Genomic DNA, 26,587 nt, shown 5'->3' with positions numbered 1-26,587 from the left:
AATAACTTTGTGCAGAAGGAAAGAATGTATACCTGTCAAATGCTCAGTCAGCTCAAAATAGGTCCTTCATTTACCACTACCCTATAGATCCTTTACCAGTGATAATTAACTTCTCTAATGATGTCTACAAATTTCTATCCCTTCATCCTCTTTCATTATAACATCTTGTTTTGTTTTCTAGGTTTGTTAATGATGCTCTAATTCCTTCTCCTCAAGGCTACTCTCTGTCTTCCTCATCATTTATTTCTAACGTGATCTTTGTTGATCTCTTTGCTTTAAACACCTCTCCAAAGCTACCCTCAACTATGTTCTCCAATTCACAGCCTTCTTCTGATTCCTTGAGTTCCCCTACCATATACTTCTTCCAAAGTTATTCCTAACTTCTTCTTCTAGAAAGACTATCCCGAATTCTGGAATACATTCACAACAATCTCAGTAAGAGAAGATTCTTGTAGTGTTCTGCTCTCATCAAGTGGATGATCTGAATGCTAAATCCACTCTTGGATCCTGTATAACAGAAGCCACCAGTTATTCTAACAACCAATCTCTCTTGTGGAGCTGTTATAATTTTAGTCAACCTAAATTAAGTGCTTCCGTATATATTCAATTTTTTCTAATGAGTCTTAGATTCCAAAGCATCTGAATAAAAGCAAGAGTGATTGATCTGCTGTCTGAATAGTTCCCAAGATTAGGATGGCACAAGAAATTGATCCATATAGTAGAGCTCTTGCTCCTAAATCTGTACAGCCATGCAAAGTAAAAACTTTAGATTCCAGTTTGAGCTTATATGCAGTAATTACATTAAAACACCTTGGCCTCCTAAACACACCTATTTCTGGGTCATCTCACTAATGAACACTCGTAATATCACTGGGCAGATAGATTCTCAGCCTTTCAAACCTTAACAATTTAAATAATATTTCTGGTATTTCTACCTCTAGTTGCACTCCCATTTAACCTAGCATTAGAGCAACTTTTTAAAATCTAATCAGAGCACACCTACACTCAAGATGTCATCAAAACTTTCTCCGTGTATAATGTGAACTAAGTAACTTTCCTTCATGACAGAGTCCCTCTCTTGCTATCTCATCTCATCTCTCTCATCTCCTACTATTTTCCATCTCAGGTTTTAGAAATACTTTGTTCAATCTCAACCTTCCGGCCAGTATTGTCAACATTATAGCTACCTTGCTCTTTTTCTAATCCACTTGCCAAATCCTCAATCTTAAATCAATCCTGCTGCCATTATGCTCCTACACCTAATCTACTTATAGCGGCTATGAAAATAATAATAATAATAACAAAGGGCTTCCCGGGAAGATGGTGAAGTAGGAAGATCCTAGGCTCACTTTATCCCAGGGATACACCTAAATAACACCCACATCAGTGTCAATAACCCAGAAAAAGACCCAACGACTGGCAGAACAGACTCTCCACAGCTAATTGTAGAGAACAGGCCACACCAAAGAGAGTAGGGAAAGTAGAGACACAGTTGGGAGCCAAACTGACCCAGGGGACTGTCCTTAGGAGGGACGGACACCATGAGTGCTGAGAGGGGAAAGGAGCAGACCCCATACCACGTGCCCCGGGCACAAGGTACTTGCAGTGGGAAGAAAAATCCCCTAATATCTGGCTTTGAAAATTAGGAAGCCTAACTTCAGGAGTGCTTACAATAGGAGGGGCTTGACACCTGGAAACTTAAGAATCAGCAGGCTCAGCTCTGGGAGAACAGAAAAACAATAGGAAATTGAGTTCCAACCCTTAAAGAGACAGCACATCAAATAGCCCTGCTTAGACACAGCAGAAAAGCAGCAGTTTGAAAAATGCCTGGAGTTGGGATGCGTAGGTGGCTCCCACCTAGTTAGTGTCCCACCTAGGTTAAGTGTCTGACTCTCAATTTTGGCTCAGGTCATGATCTCATGGTTTTGTAAGATTGAGCCCCAAGTCAGGCTCTGCACTGCCAGTACAGAGCCTGCTTGGGATTCTCTTTCCCTCTCTTTCACTGCCCTTCTCCTGCATGCTCTTTCTGAAGATAAACTTTTTTTTTAATTTAAAAAAAGAAAAAGAAAGATTCCTGGGGTACACAGATTTGCTTACTAATCTCAGAGCATGTGCTGGAGGGGTAGGTATCTTTAGGAGACACCTCTAAAAACAAAAGAGCCTACCCCCCAGCCTACATACAGGGATATGTGCAGGAACCAGCATAGAACCAACACTATCCACCTAGCTCACTAACAGGATGCCCCACCCTCCTGCTCTTCTGCAAACTCACCTCATCCAACATGCTCTTGGAGGGAGTCCATGCAAAGCCATGTTACAAGCATGGCAGTGTGAAAGCAGCCTTGAAAGGGGCCAGCACCACCTCAAAATGCCTCCTTCCCCAGGGAAGGGGAAGAAAATCACACACAACATTCAACTCTGGCCATAACAATGGGCTGGAGGCAGATATTTTCTCTAAGTGCAGGCAATACCCATCAACAAAGCTTTGCAGAGAATAACACAGCAAAAGCACTCTGCTATTTAGTACCACCACAGCACTGGCAAGTGTCTTGTCTGACTCAACTCAAGCCCAAGGCAACACCAGACCAACCCACTAACAACATAGGTGCCTAATTCTGTCCACAACAGGCAAAGAGAGCCTTTGAAAATGACTAAGCTGAAGGCTCAGCCACAATAATAGGGGAACATGCAACATATATAAAAGACACTCCTGAATTTCCAGGTTCTGGTGAACAAGGGACACTGCACAATAGGGCACTGCGGACCTCTTTTTCTCAAGGCCACTACTTTCAAGACTAGGAGACTTATAGCCAACTTTGCTAACACATTGAAACAGACAGAGAGTTAGACAAAATGAGGAGACAGAGGAATATATCCCAAATGAAAAAAAAAAGGACAAAATCACAGCAAGAGAGCTAAATAAAACAGAGATAAATAATATGCTTAACAGAGAACTTAAAGTAATGGTCATAAAGACTGTCACTGAACTTGAGAAAAAAGTGGAGGATCTCATTGTGACCCTCCACAAAAAGACAGAAAATATAAACAGTAACCAATCAGAGATGAAGAACTCAATAACTATAATTGAAAGTACATTAGAGGGAATAAATAGTGGACAAGAAGAAGTAAGAAGAACAGATCAGCAACCTGGAGGAAGAGTAATGGAAAGCAATCAAGCTGAACAAGAGAGAGAAAAAATAATAATAACAATAAATGAAAATAGATTAAGGGAACTCAGCGACACTATCAAGCATAATAACATTCACATTATAGGGAACCCAGAAGGAGAAGAGAAAGAAAAGAAGAAAGAAAATTAACTTGAAGAAATAACAGCTGAAAACTTCCCAGATCTGGGAGAGAAAAGAGAAATTCAGATCAAGGAGATACAGACCCCCAAAAAACCCAAGGAGGTCTACACCAAGACACATAGTAATTAAAATGGCAAAAAGTAGTGATAAAGAGAGAATTTCAAAAGCAGTAAGAGAAAATAAAACAGTTATGTATGAGAGAGACCCCATAAAGCTATCAGTGGATTTTTCAGCAGAAATGTTGCAGGCCAGAAAGGAGTGGCATGATATATTCCAAGTGCTGAAAGGAAATAAAACCCTACAACTAACGATATTCTATCCAGCAAAGCTATCATTCAGAATAGATAGAGAGATAGAGTTTCCTAGACAAACAAAAGTTAAAGGAATTCATTACGACTAAACCAGCCTTAGAAGAAATATAAAGGGGACTCTTTGAGTGGAAAGGAAAGATATAAGTAGGAGTAAGAAAAGCTGGAAGGATAAAAGCAGTAAAATTAAATATATCTATAAAAAGCAGTCAAGGGATTAACAGAAAAAGGGATGTGAAGTATGACACCATATACCTAAGATGTGGGGTGGGGGTGGGGAGAGAAGTAGAAATTTAGTGCTTTTGCAATGGGTGCAAACTTAAGCCACCATCAAATTAATACAGACTCTATATGTATTAGATGTTATATATAATTCTAATGGTAACCACAAAGCAAAAACTGGTAATAGATATACAGAAAATAAAGAGAAAGGAATCCAAGCATACCACTAAAGAACACCAGCAAACCATGAGAGCAGAGAGCAAGGGAAGAAAGAAACAGAAGAATTACGAAAACAACAATAAAACAAGTAACAAATGGCAATGAGTATGAACCTAACAATAATTATTTTGTATGTAAATGGACTAAACACTCCAATCAAAAGACACAGAGTAATGGAATGGATAAAAAAACAAAAATAATAAGATACCTAGGAATAAACTTAACCAAGGAGGTGAAAAAACCTGTACTCTGAAAACTGCAAAACAGTGATAAAAGAAACAGATGACCCAAAGAAATGGAAAGACCTTCCACACTCATGGGTCAGAAGAACAAATATTGTTAAATGTCTATGCTACCCAAAACAATCTACAGATTTAATGCAATCCCTATCAAAATACCAATAGCATGTTTTACAAAACTAGAGCAAATAATCTTAAAATTTGTATTGAACCGCAAAAGACCCTGAATAGCCAAAGCAATATTGAAAAAGAACAAAACTAGAAGTATCACAATCTCAGATATCAAGATATACTACAAAGTAGTAGTACTCAAAACAGTATGGCACTGGCACAAAAATAAACACATGAATCTAAAAGAACAGGATAGAGAGCCCAGAAATTAACTCACAATTATATGACCAGCTAATCTTCAACAAAGGAGGCAAGAATGTGAAATGGGAAAAAGACAGTCTCTTCAACAAATCGTGTTTGTAAAACAGGACAGCTACAAGCAAAAGAATGAAACTGGACACTTTCTTACACCTACACAAAAATTTACTCAAAATGGATTAATGACCCAAAACCGTGAAAATTCTAGAAGAGAGCACAGGTAGTCATTACCCTGGCATTGGCCATAGCAACATTTTTCTAGAGGTATCTCCTGAGGCAAGGGAAATAAAAGCAAAAATGAACTATTGGGACTACATAAAAATAAAAAGCTTCTGCAAAGGAAAGGAAATAATCAACAAAACTAACAGCCTATGGAATGTGAGAAGATAATTGAAAATGATATATCTGATAGGGGGTTATGATCCAGAAAATATATATAAAGAACTTATACAACTCAACACCAAAAAAAAAGTCAATTAAAAATGGGCAGAAGACATACACAGATATTTCTCCAACACATCCAGACGTATGAAAAAATGCTCCACATCACTCATCATCATGGAAATTCAAATCAAAACCACCATAACATATCACCTCATACCTGTCAGAATGGCTAAAATCAAAAACACAAGAAAAAAGAAGTGTTGCCGAGGACTGGAAAAAAAGAAACTCTCATGCACTGTTGGTAGGAATGCAAACTGGTGCAGTCACTGTGGAAAACAGTATAAAAGTCTCTCAAAAACTTAAAAATAAAACCAGCATATGATCCAGTAATTCTACTACTGGTTATTTACCCAGAGAATATGAGAACACTAAATGCAAAAGATAAATGCACGTCTATGTTTATTGCAGCATTATTTATAGTAGCCAAATTATAGAAGCAGCCCAAATGTCCACTGATAGATACATGAATGGATAGAGAAGAAGTGGTATGTACACACACACACACACACACACACACACACACACACACACACGAATATTACTCAGCCACAAAAAAGAATGAAATCTTGCCATTTGCAACAACATAGATGGATCTAGAGGGTATAATGCTAAGTGAAATAAGTGATTTCACTCATACGTGGAATTTAAGAAACAAAACAAACCAACAACAAAAAAGAGATAATAAAAAAGAAAAAACAGACTCTGAACTACAGAGAACAAATTTCCCCCAGAGGGGAGAAAGTAGGGCTGGGGAGACTGGGGAATGGGTGAAATAGGTGAAATAGATTAAGAGTACACTTATCATATGAGCTCTGAATAATGTATAGAATTGTAGAATCACTGTACTGCTCGCCCAAAACTAATATAACACTGTACATTAATTATACTGGAATGTAAAAAAAAATGGAGAAAAAAAGAAATAAAAAATAACACAGCCTTTTTGATTGGCAGGGCCACTGCACTTGACCTAGGAACTTGTCCCTTATGCAGATATCAGCTGAGAGTGGAACTGAATTCCCTGAACCTGTGCAGAGGAAGGCATCTTTCTCTCACATATGAGCTAGAAGGCACTTTAGACTGTCATCATAAAGTTAAGGTCTTACAGTCTCAACTGGGCCCTGTGCCTGTCAGTATTTTGTTGTTGTTGTTGTTGTTGTTGTTGTTGTTTTCTTTTGTTTTGTCCTCAGCTTCCCATCCTGCCCTGAACAACAGGTCTTCCAAAAGTTAACACTCTCCATAAACCCTGTTCTCACCACTCCTCTTGTTGTACTCAATAGATGACCTAGATTCACTTTCTCCAAGGAAAACTGAGATTACCAGGAAAATCTATTGTTTTCTACATCTATTCTTATTCTTTCTCCTTCCTTCTAAGGGAAAATGTTGACTTTTCAATTGTTTAAAAGGTAAATTTTCCCTGTGTACTCTGAATCACAGCAGCTCTTGCCTTCTTTGGAATCTTATTTCATCAGTTATGCCCCTTGTGCTACGTAGCCATCCTTTTTCCTTTTTATTAGCTGTCTCATTTGTCTCATAAATATAAAGCAGAATGCTTCCAAACTTTAAAAACATAGTAATAAATATTATGCGGTAGATTATAAAAATGCTCCAGATTCTCTACTCTTTTCATAAAAAAGGCAAAGTCCTCCTTTCCCACCCGCCTCCATCTCAACTGGCCTTAAGACTTGTTTTGGCCAGTGGAACATTAGCAAATGTGACACAAGAAGCAATGGTTTGAAAGACACAAATGCCTTGGAGCTTACTGGCTTGCTGAGGACAGAACATCACCATGACGTGAATGCGCCCAGGCTGGTCTACCGGAGGATACAAAACCACATCTCAGCTAACCATCTACCAGCTGACCAAGCAGCCAATTGCAGACAAGTGAACCACAGCAAAGATTAGCTGACCCTATCACAGATACGCAGAACCACCCACCGGAACACAGCCAAACTTCTGACCTGTAGATATTTGAGCCAAATAAATGTTAGCTGTTTGAAAACACTACATTTTGCTTGGTTTGTTATGCAGCAAATGCTAACTGATAAAAACATGTGCACACACGTGCAACAAGAGTTTTGTGGATCCTGTGGATCCCTTCATTTCAGACCCATGTTGTTTTCTTCTGACACCTGTACCGTACAATCACTGTATTGATTTCCTCACTTCACCCAACACACCTTAAAGAGACTTCCTAACGAGCCCCACCCTTTTATTATCCCCGCCTCTTTTCAAAGGAGCAGAATCCATGACTTGCTTCTAATAGAACGTGGCAAAGGTGAAGGCATTTTTCAGATGTAATTAAAGTCCCTGGTCAGCTGGCTTTAAGTTAACCAACAGATTATCCTGTGTAAGCATGACCTCATTAAGTGAGCTCTTTAATTTTTTAAGTTTATTAATTTATTTTGAGAGAGACAGAGGCAGCGTAAGTGGGAGAGGGGCAGAAGCAGAGGGGGAGACAGAGAAGCCCGAGGAGGCTCTGCACTGTCAGCATGAAGTCCAATGGTGGGACTCGAACTCGGCAAACCATAAGATCACGACCTGTGTTGAAACCAAGAGTCAGACGCTTCACAGATGCGCCCCAAATGAGCTCTTTAAAAGAGGGCCAAAAGTTTAGAGATTACAGTGTCAGAGATTTGCTTTCTCATTGTCAGCTTTAAGAAGTAAGCTGCCATGAGTTCTGCAGCCTCTAGGAAAATAATTCTGCCAATAACAAGAGGGAGTTGAGGAACAGATCCTTCCCTTGCAGGGCCTCCACATGAGAGGGCAGCCTGATCCCTTAACTTCAAACTCAGGAGGCCCTGAGCAAGGAACCGGTTCAGCTGTGCACAGACTTCTGACTACGGAAACCTTAAGACAATAAATAGGTATTTTATTAAAGCCAAGAAATTTACGGTCATCTGTTATGCAGCAATAGAAAACTAACATACTTCCCAGTGACCTCTAAAGAGTTTTTATCCCCTACTCTTCCACAGGAACTGTTATCACCAATGTCTACAGTGATTTTTTTTTTCTATGCCCAAGAGGCACTAGGGCAAAACAAATGCCTTATCGTTTCTGATTTCTCTATAGAATCTGACCTCCTATCTCTCTCTCCTTTTTAAAGCTGTTTTATCTGTGGCTTTTATTTCATCACTGTCTCCTACTTTATCTCCTGTCTTCTGATGAGTCCTTTTCAGAGTCCTTGTCTTCTTCTACCCGCTTCTTGTAAGTTGGCACTTCCCTGGTTGTTCGCACTATCTGAAATGTCCAGGCCCTAGGTATCTGCCAAGAAAACTTGTATTCATCATTCACATTGGGCTTCTACAGTGTGAACCTTCCTGATGGTGCAGGCTGATCTAGGCATCCTCCCCCGGAATCTCCCCTTGTTCCTAGAACGTGTTCCTTTTCATTGTCATTGTTTTCAGGTGCTCTGCTCTAGACTCTGATTAGTGAAGATGAGCAGAGGAAGGGGAGAACAGGGACTCTGACATCCGGTTCAGTCTTTATTTCGCCAACAAGGAAAAAAATTGAATTCTGACATCAACAAGTCAGGAGACACTCCTCTTAATAGGAGCCATCAACTTTCTGCTGGAATCGTCAAAGCAACTTGATTTTCCGCTAATGTACTTTCTCTGCCCCTTAGGCTAATGGCACAATTGATCTCATCCAGAGGAAACAACCTGCTACCACTGGGGGATCTCAAGGGTTCTGCCAGCACAGAGCAGATTAAAGCCTGGGGGCATAAGGAAAGCTTCTATGTCTAATGCCCTAGCCAAATAATTTGTTGTAATCTCTTTGCCATGGATCCATAAAATCTAGGTACTTAATAAATATGCATGCCAGTGTCCTAATTTCCCACACTTTTATGTAAGAACAACCTTTATTTAACCCCAGCCAGTTTTTTGACCTCATTTTCCATGTCTTCTCCTTTGTTCTTACGCCCAAGCTACAGTTGAACCAATATAAAACCTCTGCCTCCTTACAAGTTCCTTACCCTGAACCCCCAAACACGCTGCCATCTCAAATTCTTTATTTTTTATTTCTTTTGAGAGAGACAGAGAGAGAGTGCAAGTGAGGGAGGGGCAGAGAGAGAGGGGGACAGAGGATCAGAAGCAGGCTCTGTGCTGACAGCAGAGAGCCTGACATGGGGCTTGAACTCATGAACCTGCCTGCTAGATCATGACCTGAGCAGAAGTCGAATACTTAACTGACTGCATCATCCAGGGGCCCCTCTCAAACTTCTTAAATATAGTAAATCACTTGTGGAGAACATACCACGAGCCAGACACTGTTCTAGGCACATTACATATATTATCTCATTTAATCTTCACAAGGGAGGTTGATATCATTACCCTATTCTATGAATGAGGAAACTAAGGTTTAAGATTCCAAGTAACTGTCCAGAGGAACATGGCCAGTATGATGTCTCTGTCGTTCCTGCCTTCCCATACCATCTCTCCAGTACATGGTCTCCTTTCCTTACCATCTATCCCTATCTTAGCTGCATTTCTGTCCCTATCACCCCCCTCATACTGCTCTCCTTAAGGTCACCAAATGACTCTCTGATTCCCAGATTTAATAGGCTTGAGGGTCCTACTTTATCTCACCTTGTTTTGTATTTTATTTTTCCTCATGCATTATTTATAATATTTTATTTTTTTAATTGATTTGATGTTGTTTATAGGCTATTCTTTTTGTTCAACATCCCTCCAGATTTCATTGCATGAAACCCCTTTCTGCAACTCCCTTTGTCCCCTCAGTCCCTGTCATTGGCTTCTAGTCTTTCATAGACCCTTCACATTTTGCTATTTCCTGGTTTGTATCTTGTTTGTTTTAGAGAGAGAGAGAGCACAAGTGGGAAAAAGGGGCAGAGAGAAAGAGAGAGAGAGAGAGAGAGAGAGAGAGAGAGAGAGAGAGAGAGAGAGAGAGAGAATATGAAGCAGGCTCCAAGCTCAGAGCAAAGCCCAATGCAGGCCTCAATCCCACAACCCCAGGATCATGACCTGAGCTGAAATCAAGAGTCAGGCGCTCAACTGACTGAATCACCCAGGCGCCCCTTTCCTGGTTTGTATGTCTTTTTGTTCTACATTCTTTCCATGAGTAAATACCTCCACCCTCATCAATTTATATAGCAAAAATCTCCAGTCCCGCATTCCTCTTCTGTTTTCCAGATTCATACTTCCAGCTCCTTCTTAGGGAATCATGCTGTGCCACCAAGGCATCACAAACTGCATCAGATGTCTTATCTCTTGCTATCCCTTCCCAAGACCTATTACTTTTCCCTTAACTAATGATATCAACATTCATCCAATTTCCCTGGTTATAAATTTCGTTCATCCTTGATTTTTCCCATATATGTCAATGAAAAATGCTTACTCTGTAAGTTCTTTTTTTAATTCCCACTGTTTGCCTCAGCTACAGGCTTTATCATATGTCTTTCGGCCAAACCACTCTGTTTGTTATGTGTATATTCACTTCTCTGTTAACTCTTAATACTATCCCTAGGTAAGATGATTCTTAGACTTTTATATCATCATTCAAGATGTCAACACTCAAAAATATTACTCTTTCTTTCTGAATTTTATTTGAGAGGATTTTAATTCAATTGCTTATTTTATACAGCATTTTTACTTTTGACCTACACTTTAAAGTTTTTAATTGTCTAGTGATTTTTTTTAAATAATGTGCTTTTATTTAATCATGCCACTTCAGTGAAAGTATTTGGGATATAAATATATTCAACCCAATATTTATATTGACTATATTCATGATAATATAATAATCACTATAGGGAACAACATGTTTAATAAAAATGGATTTAACATGGACTTTTACCTCTAAAGACTTTACAATCTGCCAGGGGAGATAAGATATGCACCTAAATAGTTATAATACATGCTGAAATAGGATAATTGTTATAAAAGATGTACCAAAAGAAAAAAAGACAAAAAGAAAAAGCTATCAGAATCATATTGAGGGAGAGTTTATTCTGACTCAGAGAACCAAAGCTGACTTCATGAAGGGGTCAATATCTGTGCAAGGACTCCAAAGCTGTGAATACTTAAATATTTATTCCTTTTACACACCTTACTGAACCTCACCTATGTGAAAGACACTGTAGTAAGTGCTGGAAACACAGAAATAAATGAGATAGAGCTTGACTTCAGTTGTTCTCTGCCTACTGAGGAAGAAAAAATGATGTGTCATTACAACACAGTGAAAAGGAGTTATAATAGAGATTTTCTAAAAAGGCCAAAAATATATATGGAAAGTGGAAGAGGTGCTCCTTCTGCTGAGCTTAGTGTTAAGTAGCCCAGGCCAAAATGGAGATTGGTCTGGGGAAGAAATAAGCTTTACAAAGAGGAATCAGGGGCTCAGGGATGGAAAGCTATGAAGTGTGTACTTTTGTGATAGTTCAGAAGAACTGAGGAAGAGAAGTACAAGATATGAACAGAAAATGACATCTAAGCTAGTTTATTGAAAAGTTAAAAGCCAAACCAGGAACTGAAGGCATTTTTTAGGATAGCTTAATAAATTGTTGCTAATAGTGCTAATTTGTAGACAGTTCTATACATGGATTCGTTTTTACCAGTTAATTCACTTAAATGGCTACATTTCTGATTGAAAAATTGATGTTGTTGGCATGAAGTAATCCAACCAGGATATTCTTTAGAGTTGTTGTTCCTACTACTGACTACATTAAAATTCTGAATGCCTTCTTTGGTGCCTGGGTCATTGTAAATGATGTAAACACTTGTGGGTAACAGTTACCTTATTTCATCTTATTTTTACTTGATGATGTTCTACTATTCATCACTCAAATGGATTATTATAGGAAATCGAAACAGGAACAATGGCTATTCCCAAACTTTTCAAGGTCTACTATTCCTCCATTAGTGGTAACCATAATTTTCAGCCACTACTAGTGAATTAGGTTGAACTTTGCCTTTTCATTAGGAGCTTTGATAACATGAACTATAACCTACTGCAAAATAATATATTTTGGAAAAAAGATCCCAAGATATGTATCCAGTCTCTAGTTTGACTTATATATATTTGATCACATAAAAACAACTTAAATGACCAACTCAGGGGGAGAAAACCTAACAACTGGGGGAAGGAGTGAATCAAAAATCCAAAAATTGCTTCATTAAGAATATTTTCTTTGTTTTCTTCTATTTTTTATCATCATGCCTTTATGTTCTTCTTCACAGGGGCCAGATAAAATTACCCTCCCCTGACTATGAGAGCCCCCATGTCTACAACTTGGTGATTCCATCATCTTTCCCGAGGCAAGAAAGAAATGTTTAAGCCTAACACTGCTTACTGAGAATATGTTTAGTTATATAATTAGAACATTTCCAATCATTGAGAATAAATTTTGAGAGGACATAAATGTTTTAGTCCAGTAGACCAAGATGGGGGTACCCTAGTGAGAGTCTTCTACCATGAAAGAGTAGCCTAAGGATACTGGATACTTAAAAGTGACATAAATTAAGCATCAGAAAGTCAGTGAAAGCTGCAGAAATGAAGATAGGGTGACACCCAAATAAGATGCCTACTCTACAATTATGCATAGGTCCTATCAGCCCCAAAGGGCCAACTCACCAATAAAAATGTTCTCCTAACTACTTTGAGATGCTTGCAAGTGCCTTGTCTAACAGATCCTAAATAGGACATCATGATACTGACTCCTGCTTTACAAAAGAGAACTTTGCATCCACTATCCACTCCCAAAGCCAGCCTTTGCATTCCTGACATTCTACCTAGGCCTTGTCAAAACCATTTTATAATTTCATTATAACAATTAGCCAGCCAATGGCAAATCCTTCATATTTTTCCCTTCAAAATCCCTCTCTATCCACCTCCTTTCTTTCCTGCCCATCACAGAAATGGATCTTAAATAGGTTCTCCATCTTAAAGGAACTCTTCAATTTTGCTGCTAAGTTTTGGGGTGGAATCTTCTCCCCATTTCGCTGAGGCAAGCCCTGCACTGGTGTGGGTTCCAGGACTACAACAGATTCTCTCCATAAGACACACAGGTGAGATTTCTTTTTTCTTACACACTCTTTTTTCCTAGCCTGTCCTTTTACTACTCTTTCAGCAGTTTAAAAGTAATGTGTCTACATCTGATATTCAATTGATGTCTTCCCACAGGATCTTTCTCCTATCTGAAGTATGCTTTTGGATGCAGCCAGCTAACCCAGCACTGTCTCCTAAGAAAGTCCCAATATCAACCTCTTCCAAGAATTATTCAAAAGTAAGAGATAACATTCCCCCAGATCCACTCCAGCTGAATATTTTACATTTTCTCTTCAGCCAACTCGCAGTACAATTATATAATCTTTTTTGTCTTATGAATTAATTATCTATATTTACTCTGATGATTTATGATCTTGGGATTTTGGTTTTTTAGTATCTTTTCTCTTTGAGAGTTTTATTTGCTTCAAACAGGAAGGCCTTTGCAGACAGCCTAGGATAAAGAGTATGTAAACATTTTCTTTTATTCTATGACAAGAAGAAAAACCTACCTGCCCATGCTTTTGCGGAGGGGCAATCCCATGAGACATTTCAGGATGTGATGGGGCCTGGAGGTCTGTCCCCCGTGTTTTGGGACGTACCACATCAGAGGCCAGAGTGGAGGAAATTGCAAGAGACTTGGGCCGAGAAGCTGTGGTGCCCATCCCTCCAGGGGGGCCTTGTTCACCTTTTCCACTGGTAGATTCATCTTCCCCTTCCGAGTCCACAACAAAGACATATTCAGCTTTAAAGAGGTCACTTTGCTGCATTCCTTGAAGTTCGTTTGCTTTGAGTCCCCTTCCTTGTGAAATATTTTCACTGACCTCTGAAGGATAAATCAATGTTCCTTGGTCTCTCTCCCGTTGGCTCCCAGCATTCAAGGTCAAGTACTCATTGGAATCAGACTGTAATTAATGTAGAGACATAAAAGCATTGACATTAGTTTGACACTGGCTTCTTTTTTGCCTGTACTCTTAAAAGTTTAACCTGCTTATGATTTCCAAAGACTAGAATTTTTAGGAATATATTTAAAAATCAGGTTGACTTAGGAGAGACTGGATTGAAATTAATGGCTTACTTTTTTTCAAAAAAAATTTTAATGTTTATTTTTATTTTTGAGAGAGAGAGACAGAGATAGAGCACAAACTCAGGAGGGGCCGAGAGGTAGACACAGAATCTGAAGGAGATTCCAGGCTCTGAGTTGTCAGCACAGAGCCCAGTGCGGGGCTTGAGCCACAAACCATGAGATCATGACCCAAGCTGAAGTCGGACACTTAATCAACTGAGCCACCCAGGCACCCCTGAAGTTAATGGCCTACTTTTACTAGCCCGGTTGTCTGTCCTAGTCCAAGCCCAAACAACTTCAAGCTCAGAATCAATATCAAGTAAACCTGCTTTAAAATAAATCATGATATAATTTCTTAAAAAGAAATAGAGATAGCAATGTTTCCCATGAAGGCATTCATGAAACAAATGGGCGTTGGTCAAGTGTTTAGTTAATGGTCAGGCAAAACCTGTATAAGTCAGAGAGAAAGGAAACCCCACTGAAAGTTCCTAAAATAGTACAAATCTCTCTGAAAGTCTGAGAGGAAAAATAAAACTAGAACAAAATGCGTAGGTATTCAAACAAAACAATCTAAACTAACTGGGAGGAACTCAAGAATCAGACACCAGGAAAAAAAAGTATTTTTAGTACAAAGTATTTTTCACCACTATTTTATTTTGTAATTCTAATCTTTTCCCATCCAATTTTTTTATGAGTACAGAGAGGGTTTACAAGACCAAAGTACGATAGCTTTATCAAACTATCAAGCATCTTTTTCTAAAATGATAACTGTACTGTACATTAAGATTGTATTTAAAAGACCCAACGTTTATTTTCTTGGCTTTGATAACCATGCTGTGGTTACTATCCTTTTCTTTGCAACATTTCTTTAGGTCTAAAATTACTGCAGAATAAAAAATAATAAAGAAGACACTAAATAAACTAAAATAAATGAAATTTCAACTGTGGTAGTAAACTTAACATGTGCTATTATATGCATATATATCATATGTGTAAAAATAGAAGTCAAACTACTGATTATATGTAACTAAAAAGGTGATTTTATATACCCACTGTACATTTCTTAGCTGATGATGATTTAGTCAAGATAAACGTAAATTGCTTCTGATTAGGATTTCTCTGACAATGGTCATTTCACATATTAAATTATAATGCTATACAATAATAAAAAGCCAAATTAGAAAGAAGTTTAAATTAAATATAAAAGGATTCAGGAGCGCCTGGGTGGCTCAGACAGTTAAGCATCTGACTCTTGATTGTCAGCTCAGGTCATGATCTCACGGTTTGTGGGATCGAGCCCCAAGGTGGGCTCCATGCTGACAGTGCAGAGCCTGCTTGAGATTCTCTCTCCCTCTCTCTCTGCTCCTCCCCTGCTCGCTCTCTCTCTTTATCACAATAAATAAACTTTTAAGAAAATTAAGGATTCAGAGACAGATTGCTTATTATAAAAAGTAACAATAACTAAAAAGATGGCAAAAATTGAACTAGTCTTCGAAAACCTTATTAGTGATCTAAAATAATTCCCTTCCCCATAGTCCATCATTCTCTAGTCCTTTAGTTTGATGTACTTTTGTACAGCTTTATCATTATCTGAGATTTCATTATATGCTTTTCACTTTGTTTATTGTATGCCTTCCCAATAATGAGTTACAGGAGTTGACTTTATTAATTCAGAATCCACTGCACCAAACACATAATGCATTCAGTAAACAGTGGTTGAATATATAAATTATCAAGGGGTTATTTAGCCTGCCCTATTATAATATTGAACTATTTAAAAAATAGGAAGAAAAATCTTGAATATTCTAAAGATATAGTTGTGTGCATTTCAGTGCAATCAGCAAATAAATATCAATGTCTGAGGAAGCTCTGGAAGTTTGCAACCAAGATTAATATATATGTCCACAGTCATCTCACATGCTCATAGCACCTATAACAAAGGATACCATAACTATGTGTGTGTGTGTATACATATTTGAGAACTCTTAGAGAGAAATTTCCTGGACATTCCAATTGTCGTGTGTAGGATCTCCCTGAAGTAATGCGGCCTTAATAGTCTTTGAAATAAGGCAGTAGCATTGAAAAATCTCAGGATCACAGATATATTATAGCTTTCCAGATAAGATGTTTTCATACACCCAAGGTGAATCAGATTATTTTGCCCCTTTTTAGTGAATCAAGAACACCACGAAATCCCCCAGTCACATTTTATTCATAATAAGACAGTATTAAAATACATTTTTTTAAGTAGGTTCCACACCCATCATGGAGCCCAACACAGGGCTTGAAATCAGGACCCTGAGATCAAGACCTGAGGTGAGATCAAGAGTTGAACACTTAACCAACTGAGTCACCCAGGCACCCCTTAAATATATTTTTTAAAGAGAAAGGGTTTTTTTAGCCAAACTGTCATTGTGCTAACACAAGTCATTATCAGGGTTTTTTGTCTGTTTTAATTTTATTTCCAGTTTTGGTCTCATTTTGGATAAGCATAATCAGTGTATAAATACAATTTTATAACCTATGTTGTTGCTTACTATTATAAAGTTAATACTTTCCATGGAATTACATAATCACTATAATTATAACCTTGTAAAAGTAATTTATTATCATATTCTTAATTTTATTTTTCTGATTATTAGCTATTAGACTATTTTTATTTTTCCCTAATTGCTTTCCTAAATGACATTTTTCTGCCTTTGTACTATTTCCTTAAAATATATTTCTTTTTTTTATGTTTATTTATTTAATTTTTGAGAGAGAGAGAGAGAGAGAGAGAGAGAGGGAGAGAATCCCAACCAGGCTTTGCGCTGTCAGCTCAGAACCCAATGAAGGGATCAAGCTCATGAACTGTGAGATCATGACCTGAGCCGAAACCAAGAGCCAGATGCTCAACCAATTGAGCCACCCAGGCTAACTACAGGTCAGGCTAACTACAGGCTAACTACAGGCTAACTAGCCACCCAGGCTAACTACAGGCTAACTAGCCAGGCCACCAGCTAACTACGTTTCTAAGAGTTAGTTATTGAAAATTATGACAGTTTTAAAACTATGGATAAGGGCTTTCCACCAAAATTGTATAAATTCATAGAGCTAGCTGCAAAGCATGAGCATGCCAATACCTTCACAACTGTCCCAGTACTGGATATGACACTTTTTTAAATTTTGCTAATTTATTGCATGTAAAACAATAATGTCTCACCATTTTATTTTGTATTTTCTATCAAGATAAATTCAAACTTCTCAGGAAATTTTGTTTTTATTATTTCAAGACATATTTGGGAGAAGGGAAAATGCCAGGAGGCAGAATGTGTCATGTGAATAGCAAAGAACAGGGTGTCAACTCATGAGTTGAGAATAGTGTATTAGAGAGAAGCAGGGGTATGATAATTACACACACTATTACACACTTATATTTTTAGTCAACCTTACATTTCACAGACATCTCACTTTATGCAAAGGAAATAAACATTCATACAAATTTCCAAGTCATTATTATGGACAATTGAATGTTTAATATAAAGTTGCTTAATATAAAAAAAAAGAAGAAGAAAAGTAATCCTACCCTATTTACAGCTTCTGGATTCTTATCACTTGGTTCCTCAGGAATCTTAACAAGGAATTTAGAGGTGTCAGCCAACTTAGAGTGGGTTGGTAGTCTTCTGACAGTGGGGACAAATGTGAAGATCAGAGGTTTGGCTTCAGAATCAACAGAAGAGACCTATGAGACATGTAATAAATTAGACCTTCAGTCTTGTCAAAGGTTTATCTTGACTTTATTTTCTATACCCCATGATATTTATCTCAGTTATTTTGATAAATTGCCTATTATCCTGTGGTCATGTGTATGGTTGCCAAAAAAAACACAGCTATAAAAACAGTCACAGTGGATCAGATCCCCCCCCCCTGCTTTTTTTATGATTCCATTTATCAGAGAAAGCAGTAGAACCCCAGAAAGATCCTGTTGTAGGGGGATGGCAACAAAACAGTAGATTGGCTAGGTGGTCTTTTGGAATATTATAGGGCACTTCTACCTCAGTAGGATCATCACAAACACAGCATCTAGTCTGTTTCAAAATTGACTTTTATTCATTTAACCCTGGGTTAGCAGTTTCAATTTGACTCATAATCACAACCATGAAAGAAACTTCCAACATGTATCACTAATGAGAATACTAAAAACTGGATTTAAAATTGAAAGAATGCTTTTTTAGCGATTAGAACACCAATGTCTCTCCTTGAGGACACACTTTCTCTTTCATTCATGCTTTAATAATTCAAGAATGATTGTGTTTATTTTTTTTAATTTATTTAAATTTTAGTTAACATACAGTACTATATTGGTTGTAGAAGTAGTTTTCAGGGATTCATCATTTACAGACAACACCCAGTGCTCATCACAAATGCCCTCCTTCGTACCCATCACCCATCTAGCCCATCTCCCCACCACTTCCCCTCCATCAACCCTCAGTTGTTTCTTAATATCCACATATGAGTGAAATTATATGGTATTTGTCTTTCTCTGATTGACTTATTTTGCTTAGCATAATACATTCTAGCTCTATCCATGTCATTGCAAATGGCAAGATTTCATTCTTTTAGATGGCTGAGTAATATTCCATTTTGTGTGTGTGTGTGTGTGTGTGTGTGTGTGTGTGTGTGTGACATTTTCTTTATCAATTCATCAGTCAATGGACATTTGGGCTTTCTCCATAATTTGGCTATTGTTGATAATGCTGCTGTAACATTAGGGTGCATGTATCCTTTCAAATCTGTATTTTTGTATCCTTTGGGTAAATATCTAATAGTGCAGTTGCTGGATTGTAGGGTAGTTCTGTCTTTAGTTTTCTGAGGAACCTCTATATTGTTCCCCAGAGTGGCTGCACCAGAATGATTGTGTTTACTATTTGTTGTGTGGCAGGAACTCAAGGAGCTAGGGATGCCATAATGAATAGGAAATAGTCAGTAGACCACACACAAGAAGAAAAAAGGGGATGCACAAACCACTAAGGGAAAAGTGTTGAGTGGTGCCTGCCTACCCAATCTAGGAAGCTCTGGAAAAGGCAACACCTGAAATTTGGTCCCAGGGAAGAGGAAGATAAAGATATCCCAGGCTAAGAAAACCAGATGACTGAAATCATGGAAGGGTAGCAGCAGTGGGGGGTACATATCAAACTTGGATTCTGTCTGATTGACAACAGAGAACAATTACAGCACCGTAGATTGGGAAATGAAGTAGTCACATTAGAATTTTAGATAGATAACTCTGGGTTTTTGTTCCACATTTTATTCATTTTTGAGAGAGCACAAGCAGTGGAGGGGCAGAGGATCTGAAGTGGGCTCTGTGCTGACAGCAGAGAGCCCAATGGGGGGCTTGAACTCATGAACTGCAAGATCATGACCCAAGCCGAAGTCAGACGCACAGCCACCTAGGTGCCCCCGATAACTCTGGTTTTAAAAGACATGTGACTAGTGACAAGCACAGAAAACCAAGAGCAATAGATTGAGGACTAAATGAAAGGGAAAAAGAGAAGATCCAGCTGTAAATTTCTCTTTCTAGAAATCTGGATAAAGGGTAAAGAGGGAGGTTGAGAGGAGTTAGTGAGGGAAGGAGAGTCAAAGAGGTGCCTCTGCTGGCATGTAATAGGGTGGACCTGAACATGTTTGTAGACTTGGGAAAGGAGCCAGAAGAGAAGGAAAGCAAAACAAGGTCCTGGAGGAAGCAGGCAAAATATGTTAAGAGAACGGGAGAAGGAACATAGCCTCCTTTGAGTACAGAGAAAATGAATGAAGATACAGAAAATTTCACGAATGTGGTGCAGTGGTGGAAGCAGAAAGGTGGCATAATCAACACTGATGGTAAAATCAACCCTATCTAATCAGAGTAACACTGCCCCTCAGCTACCTCCATGCCTCTGTCACAAGAAATATGATACACCCCGGCAGGACCCTCACTTTCCTCTCCCTTTAAACTGTGCCCACTTTCTGTGCCTTGGACCTCTCAGGCTTCATTGTGGCCTTCCCTTTAACCCCATCCATGTCAGCCCCTATAAGGAACCCAGGCTGGAGTCATCCCGCAATTCCTGTGTGCTATGCACACCCCCTCATTCTTTTCCCATCTGTGCCCCATCCCAATTCATGAAGTATTTCTACCATACACATTCTGAAATTCAGTCAGCCATCATACAATCTCCCATGTCCTTAAGCTCTTCTCCATCCTCACTCTAATCAAACCACTGCTTCCTCTGAAGGGCTCTGTCTCTAAGAAGCTTGTTCAATGGTTGCTATTTTCCCTCACACTGGACCTGGAAGTACAAGAGTGTCCTCCTCACTCCCCTTTACTACTTCCAGACCATTCTTCTTTCCTCCTACCTAGAAACTTCCAGATGTGAATCTCATGTCAAGAGTCGATACCACTCATGACCTCCCATCTTCACTGTCATCTGCCCACATCCAAATTAAGCAAGCTCTTCTTTCTTTGAAGATTTAGTTCGTGGCTCAATTCCACTCCCTTTAACACTATGCTTTGCTTAATACCCAGTATCACAGCCCATGGGTAATTTTCCTCATATTGTGTTGACCTGGCCTCTGTTCCTTCTTGCCCCTCAATCCCTAGCCTCAACCAATAGCCACCAGCCCTCTGTAATGTCACATTTTCCATTCTCTGATCTCCACTTCTTTTCTTTCCACACCTCCCTCTCATACTCCAGCTGCAGCATTTCTCAGACCCCACCAGAAGGAAAATCTACTGATCCCTCCAACATTATGTTTTCCCATACTTCTTTTTTATTTTAGCCAGCCTCAGTGACTGTGTTTACCCCATGCATACTCCTCAAGTGCCCTGCCCTCTCTCACATCATCCCTCCCATTTGGACAAATCACAGTCCTCACTAAATCTAACCTGCTACCTAATCTACCCCTTCACCACAAAGGTATGTAATTGGAAGAAATCACACAACTGTGCTTACCGGTTTCACTTCAAATTTATGACTCTGAGCCTCAAGCAGGCCCTTCAATGTTGCTCTATAAACATATTATAGTTCTATAGTCCATTCACTCTCCCACTTGCCTAGAAAATTCACACCCTCTCCTTTTTTCACACCCTCAATATCTTCTTCCATGGTCTTACTCTGACCTGATGACTTGGTTTCTTATTTCACTGAGATAACTAGAGCAGTCAAACAAGAATTTCCAAGGTCCCCATCACTACATCTACTCACCCACCCACATCCTTGTCTTTCGAGTGGCCTTCAGTCCTACCACTATGATCCCATTAAAATCAACCCTCACTTGAGTATTATGCCTTCTACTTACTTTCAATTTTTCAACAAGGTCTTATTAAATGTCTACTAAATGCTAAGACATCACTCTAGGTGTTGGCGATGTAATGGTGAGCACACTAATAGAGTTTACATTCTGTGGAGAAAGAAGTAAACAAAATAAATATGTAAAATATATATTACTTTCAATAGGCAGAAGCTATGAAGACTGGCTATAAGGCTATGGCAGTAACCCATAGGAGAGAAAATGGTAGGTTGAACTTGGGTTGTTGCAGTAATCACAATAAGAAATGTTAAGAGTCTGACTATATTTTAGTTTTTTTTAATTTTTTGTAATGTTTTATTTATTTTTGAGAGAGAGAGCGTGAGTGGGGCAGGCACAGAGAGAGAGAGGGACAGAAGATCTGAAGTGGGATCCATGCTATCAGCAACAAGTCCACGTGGGGCTCAAACTCAGGAACTGTGAGATCATAACCTAAGCCAAAGTCAGACATTCAACCGACTGAGCCTCCCAGGTACCTTGGTTCTGGCTAGATTTCAAAGGAAAACTTAGAATTATCTTAAAAATTAGATGTGGGATATAAAAGATAGATAAGAATCAAGACATGTACAAAATTTTTGACCTGAATAACCACAAGAAATTAAATTTTATTCACTAAAATGGGGAAAACAACAGGTGAAGCTAGTCTGAGAATAAAGATCAAATGTAATATGCCAAATACAGATCCAAGTGGAATTGTAGGTATGGAAGTCAAGTTTAGAGGAAAGTCTGTGCTAAAGATAAAATTATTAGGATTGTTAACTTGTACATGGTATTTAAAACCACAATACCAGAAGAGATCACCAAGGTAGTAAGCACAAATAGGAAAAGAAGAGGTCCAAGGTTGAAGCCTCCAGAGTTGGAACACTAAGTTATCAAGCAGCTAAGGAAGAACTAGAAAAATTGACATGGGATTTTAAGGAAAACAGAAAAGACTAGAACGTCATTGACAGCAATAGGAAAGATGCCTTACTATAAACAAAAGGAGAGACAGAATATGCCGAGGACCCGTAGTAGTGAAGCAATTTGCTTGGACATTTGATATCTTCTCCAGGGATGTGTCAAACTACCGCTCACAGGAACAGAAAAAAAACAATGGTAGCACTTACAGAGTTGGTGTTCAGAAGCAGTTTTGGCAAAAGGATGTTGTGAGCGTGAGGAAATTGAGGGCTCTAGTGAGAGTAGAGCAAGCGAACACCATGGAGTGAAGTTTGGAGAGGTACAGAAGAGGAACCCTCAGATTCAGGGGACCAGTGGTCTCTGACGCTCAGAGACCAGATTTGATAACATGGTGAGTGTTGGGGAGAATGACTTGGGGTTAGAGTATGGTATGTGAGAGTTTAAGATTTAGATGTATGGTAATTCTGGACGATTATGTGGTCTAAGGCTTTGACCTTGAGACTGAGTATCTCAGAAGAAAAAAAAAAAAACAGAAAAGGCACTGAGATTGGGAAGCTCAAGTAACTGTGAGACAAGAAGGTTCACAAAGTCATTCTGGTGAAAATGAAAGCCACCATGGATGATAAGACTGGACTGGACAGAGAGACTGAGAGCATGATGGCACTCAGTGAGCCTGGGGTCAGGTGGTACCTGGATCAGGCTATCTGACACACTAGATTATTAATAGGTATTTTCTTTGTGAGTATGTAATCAAAGAAAGAGAAGTGGATATCCTTACAGGATATTTCACCCACGTTATATGTCTAATGAACTAACTGTAGGCCAGTTTATTATAGGGTACAGCTTTCTGATAACTAAAAATACTAAAACAGCCATGCCTTCTAGAAACAATTCCTTAGGGAATATAAAACACACAGACAAACCTTTCTGAACCATCTCTCACTCTTTAACCTTCTTTTATGCCTTTAAAGATAGTTGTCATTATTCCTTCATTGCAGTCATGTCAAAATTGCCAGGTTGCAACTAATCATCCGAAAATAATAAATCAATGCTCTCCTCTGTAGTGAGGAACATTAGATCCCTTGTGAGATTTGGGAAGCCCATTAGTCTTATCAGCAACAACAATATGACACACTTACTAGATAGATTATTTTCTAGGAAGGCTTCTTTACATGACTAATCTCATAAATATGATAGATAGCGGTTTTAGCAACAAAATCATTAGAGGTAGTTCAGATAATTCATCGCAGAATTTCATGTGGGTAGGAAATAAAGACAGTGCTTTAGGAGTCAAAAAAGAATTGAAACTGTGAACTTATCCCCAGGTTCTGTAGGCCCATCATCTCCCCACATGATGACTACAAGTCTGTCTTATGTTCTATCCCCATGAAATTTAAATACCAACGTATGAAAGGGTTCAGTATTAAGTGCCCCATGAGTATGAAATACATACAACCATTACTAACAGTAAATGATTTTGCCTTCTAAAACACACACAATGACGAAAATTCATTTCTCCAGCCTTGTACAATTTGTACAATGCAATCCCACTTAAATCTCCAAAATACAAATAGATCTCTACTGTTGATACCCCATAAATTATAGACTTTTTAAAGGGTAATAGCTATAATTTTAGTGAATAAAATGGAAACAAAGTATGAGTGAACATTAACGTTTCAGTGCATAAGGTGTGCTTTTAATGCAATGCCCTCAAATGAATTTCTAAGCATAACCACACGTTGACAATGAAAGCAACAGCAAAATAAAATTATTCCTTTCTATTTTATTGTCATATTTTCCTACAGACACAGCCATATCCTACATAAAATGTCTTTCCCGGTATAGGAGAACAACTTTTTTTCTTTTTATTTTAGTTGAACCAATACATGATGTCATTCAAGAATAACATAAAAGGGAAAATCTAATAGGGCTAAAGATGTATTCATCTTCCAAGGTTACTGTTGGAGAAAAAGATCAGGGATAAATTCCCATCTGCACATATATCCTCAGAAGCACAACCACAAAAAGGGCAATGGTTCAGTATCTGCTTTTAAGCTGGGAGTACAGTGTTAGCATGGGGCTCTTTTCATCGCTATTACCTAGCATCCTCTTATCTAACCAATGATGTACAAATTTTTTTTTTGTACAGAATTTAGGTTGGAAAAGGATGTGAAATTATACTATGTAACATTTAGATGTAGAGCCACGTGTTAGTTGATAGACTGCTGAATCCCCGGTTCAGAAAAGAAGAAAAAAAAATTTTTTTTTTCTGTTTCCTGCACACGGTGGCCAAGTTCCAGGGGAGCCCAGAAATGAATCGCTATGGTGATGAAAAATCATTTTCCACACAAAGCAGAAACAGATGCACGTTAATACCACTGCACTTGTTAAATGCCAGTTAACACTTTCAGTTGCCAATGCCATTTAAAAACGCATCTTAGTTCTTGTTCTTGGGAAACTACTTTAATAATAGAATTAGACCCAGACGGATTAAACTCTCGCCCTAAAAATGGTTTCAAGCACTCGACATCTCTTGAGACTGTCCCCTTCTCCCCGGACAGGCAAATAGGAACTTAGGAAATTGTGTTTTCCCACACCATGCAGGTTAAGTGCTCCGTTGCTCAGTTTCAGGCTGCAATGCCTTCCTGTCTACTATTTCCCTAAAAGTTCTCTTCCTTCCCATGTCAACACCCACACTCACAGATGTCCACCAGCCTCCTGTTGAGCAGAGGCATCCCTGGGTGTCAGCTTCAACACTATGCCGAGGGCAGTCCTGAGCATTTTTTTGGTTGGCCAGTGAGCAGTTCGCTTTTATCTGCTGGCCCCTTCCACGAACTGTAGATAACATTTCATTTTGACATACAGTCAAATTTATCTATACCCAGGCAGCTCTCCCTCAAGCCCTCTTGCAGCAAACAACGAAGTGCACAGCCTTTAAAAGTTCCTGAAAACATTAAGGAAAGACTTCCTTTTACCTGGGGTGTGGTCTGAATGCTCCCTGCTAAGACGCACGAGTTCATTTGGAAGTAATTGTTCCCGCAGTCCCTCTGAAGCCCCTGTTCTGGAAGCATTGATTCATCACACAAGGGAGTGAGCAAACCGATGACTGAGGTGTGGGAAGGGAGCCTCTCACTAAAACAACACACACTCACACAGGGAAAAAAAAAATTCTAAAAAGAGGTAAAGTGGAATCCTCCCTGAATTGAAGAATCCTGTCAGCTCCCAAGAGTAGATTTATGTTTAGACAATTTTTAGATTTGGCACTTCATGAGAGGTCATACCGACTGCTGAAATGGAGCCAGTAGAAATTAAAAAAAAAAATGCCACCTATATGTGTTTGCCCTCTTTTCTTGTCACGCAAGTATTCCAATTACATATTCTGCAAAAAGAAGAGAGAAGCCAGATTGTGCCGCGACGAGAAGCTGATGGAAGGGCCCAAGCATCTGCCAATCTCAGGAACCAGGTGGTCACATGCACTGAGAACATTTAGAGACACAAATACATGCAAACACTGTGTCTAAATAAAGAACGACACAACACACAGTGATCATTTCAAAAAAATCAATAATATGATCGGCCGTGGGCATGTAAATGCAAGCAGCGGGAGCATCTGTAGTGACTGAAGTTCTGCTATTAATCAAATTAGCTCTAGAATAAAGCTTGGAATCAAATATTTGTGGGGAAAAAATTCCATTCCAAGGTTCCTGGAAGATGCTGAGTGTCCTGACTGCAGACAAAACTTCACACACGAAACTGATTGGAGTCTTCAGATTTCAGTAGTTCTATATTTTTTATGTATTGATTTTTCTCCAAATCTGTTTGGATTTGGCAATGAAAGCACAAACCTACGTTTGTGCTTTGGCAATGAAAGGTGGTGTGGCCCAAGGGCTGATTATAGACCAAAGGCTATGGAAAGCAATGAAGATTTTATTTTCGAGATCTGGATTATATCTCTTAATTTTCAACCTTATCAAAAGTCTGAAGGGGCACATGGTCTCATAGTTTGTGAGTTTGAACCATGCATCAGGCTCTGCTCTGAGAGCTTGGAGCCTGCTTTAGATCCTCTGTCTCCCTCTTTCTCTGCCCTTCCCCCACTTGATTGTGGGCTCTTTCCCTCAAAAACAAACATTCAAAAAAGGTTCTAAAAAACACAAAACAAACAAAAAAGCCTGAATTTTTGGAAACATTACAAGT

The 26,587-nt window shown here is 38.8% G+C and overlaps 1 protein-coding gene across 11 annotated transcripts in view; it reads right to left on the bottom strand.

The window, feature by feature from the left end:
• MLIP (muscular LMNA interacting protein) overlaps positions 1 to 26,587 on the bottom strand; it is a 247,595-nt gene that overhangs the window by 117,294 nt on the left and 103,714 nt on the right. The window contains exons 1-3 of one of the 11 annotated variants that reach the window (XM_045057666.1): positions 25,369 to 25,823; positions 17,739 to 17,894; positions 13,620 to 14,012 (exon numbers count right to left, since the gene is read on the bottom strand). In XM_045057666.1, coding sequence (XP_044913601.1) covers positions 13,620 to 14,012; positions 17,739 to 17,894; positions 25,369 to 25,464 — 645 coding nt within the window. In that variant the 5' untranslated portion in view covers positions 25,465 to 25,823. Of the gene's footprint in view, positions 1 to 13,619; positions 14,013 to 17,738; positions 17,895 to 25,368; positions 25,824 to 26,587 lie in introns of those variants that run through there. The other 10 variants (XM_045057658.1, XM_045057662.1, XM_045057657.1 and 7 more) reach the window with 10 other exon arrangements.

Source organism: Felis catus, chromosome B2 (assembly GCF_018350175.1).
Source record: "Felis catus isolate Fca126 chromosome B2, F.catus_Fca126_mat1.0, whole genome shotgun sequence".
Taxonomy (NCBI): Eukaryota; Metazoa; Chordata; class Mammalia; order Carnivora; family Felidae; genus Felis; species Felis catus.
This window is presented reverse-complemented; position numbering and strand designations above follow the sequence as displayed.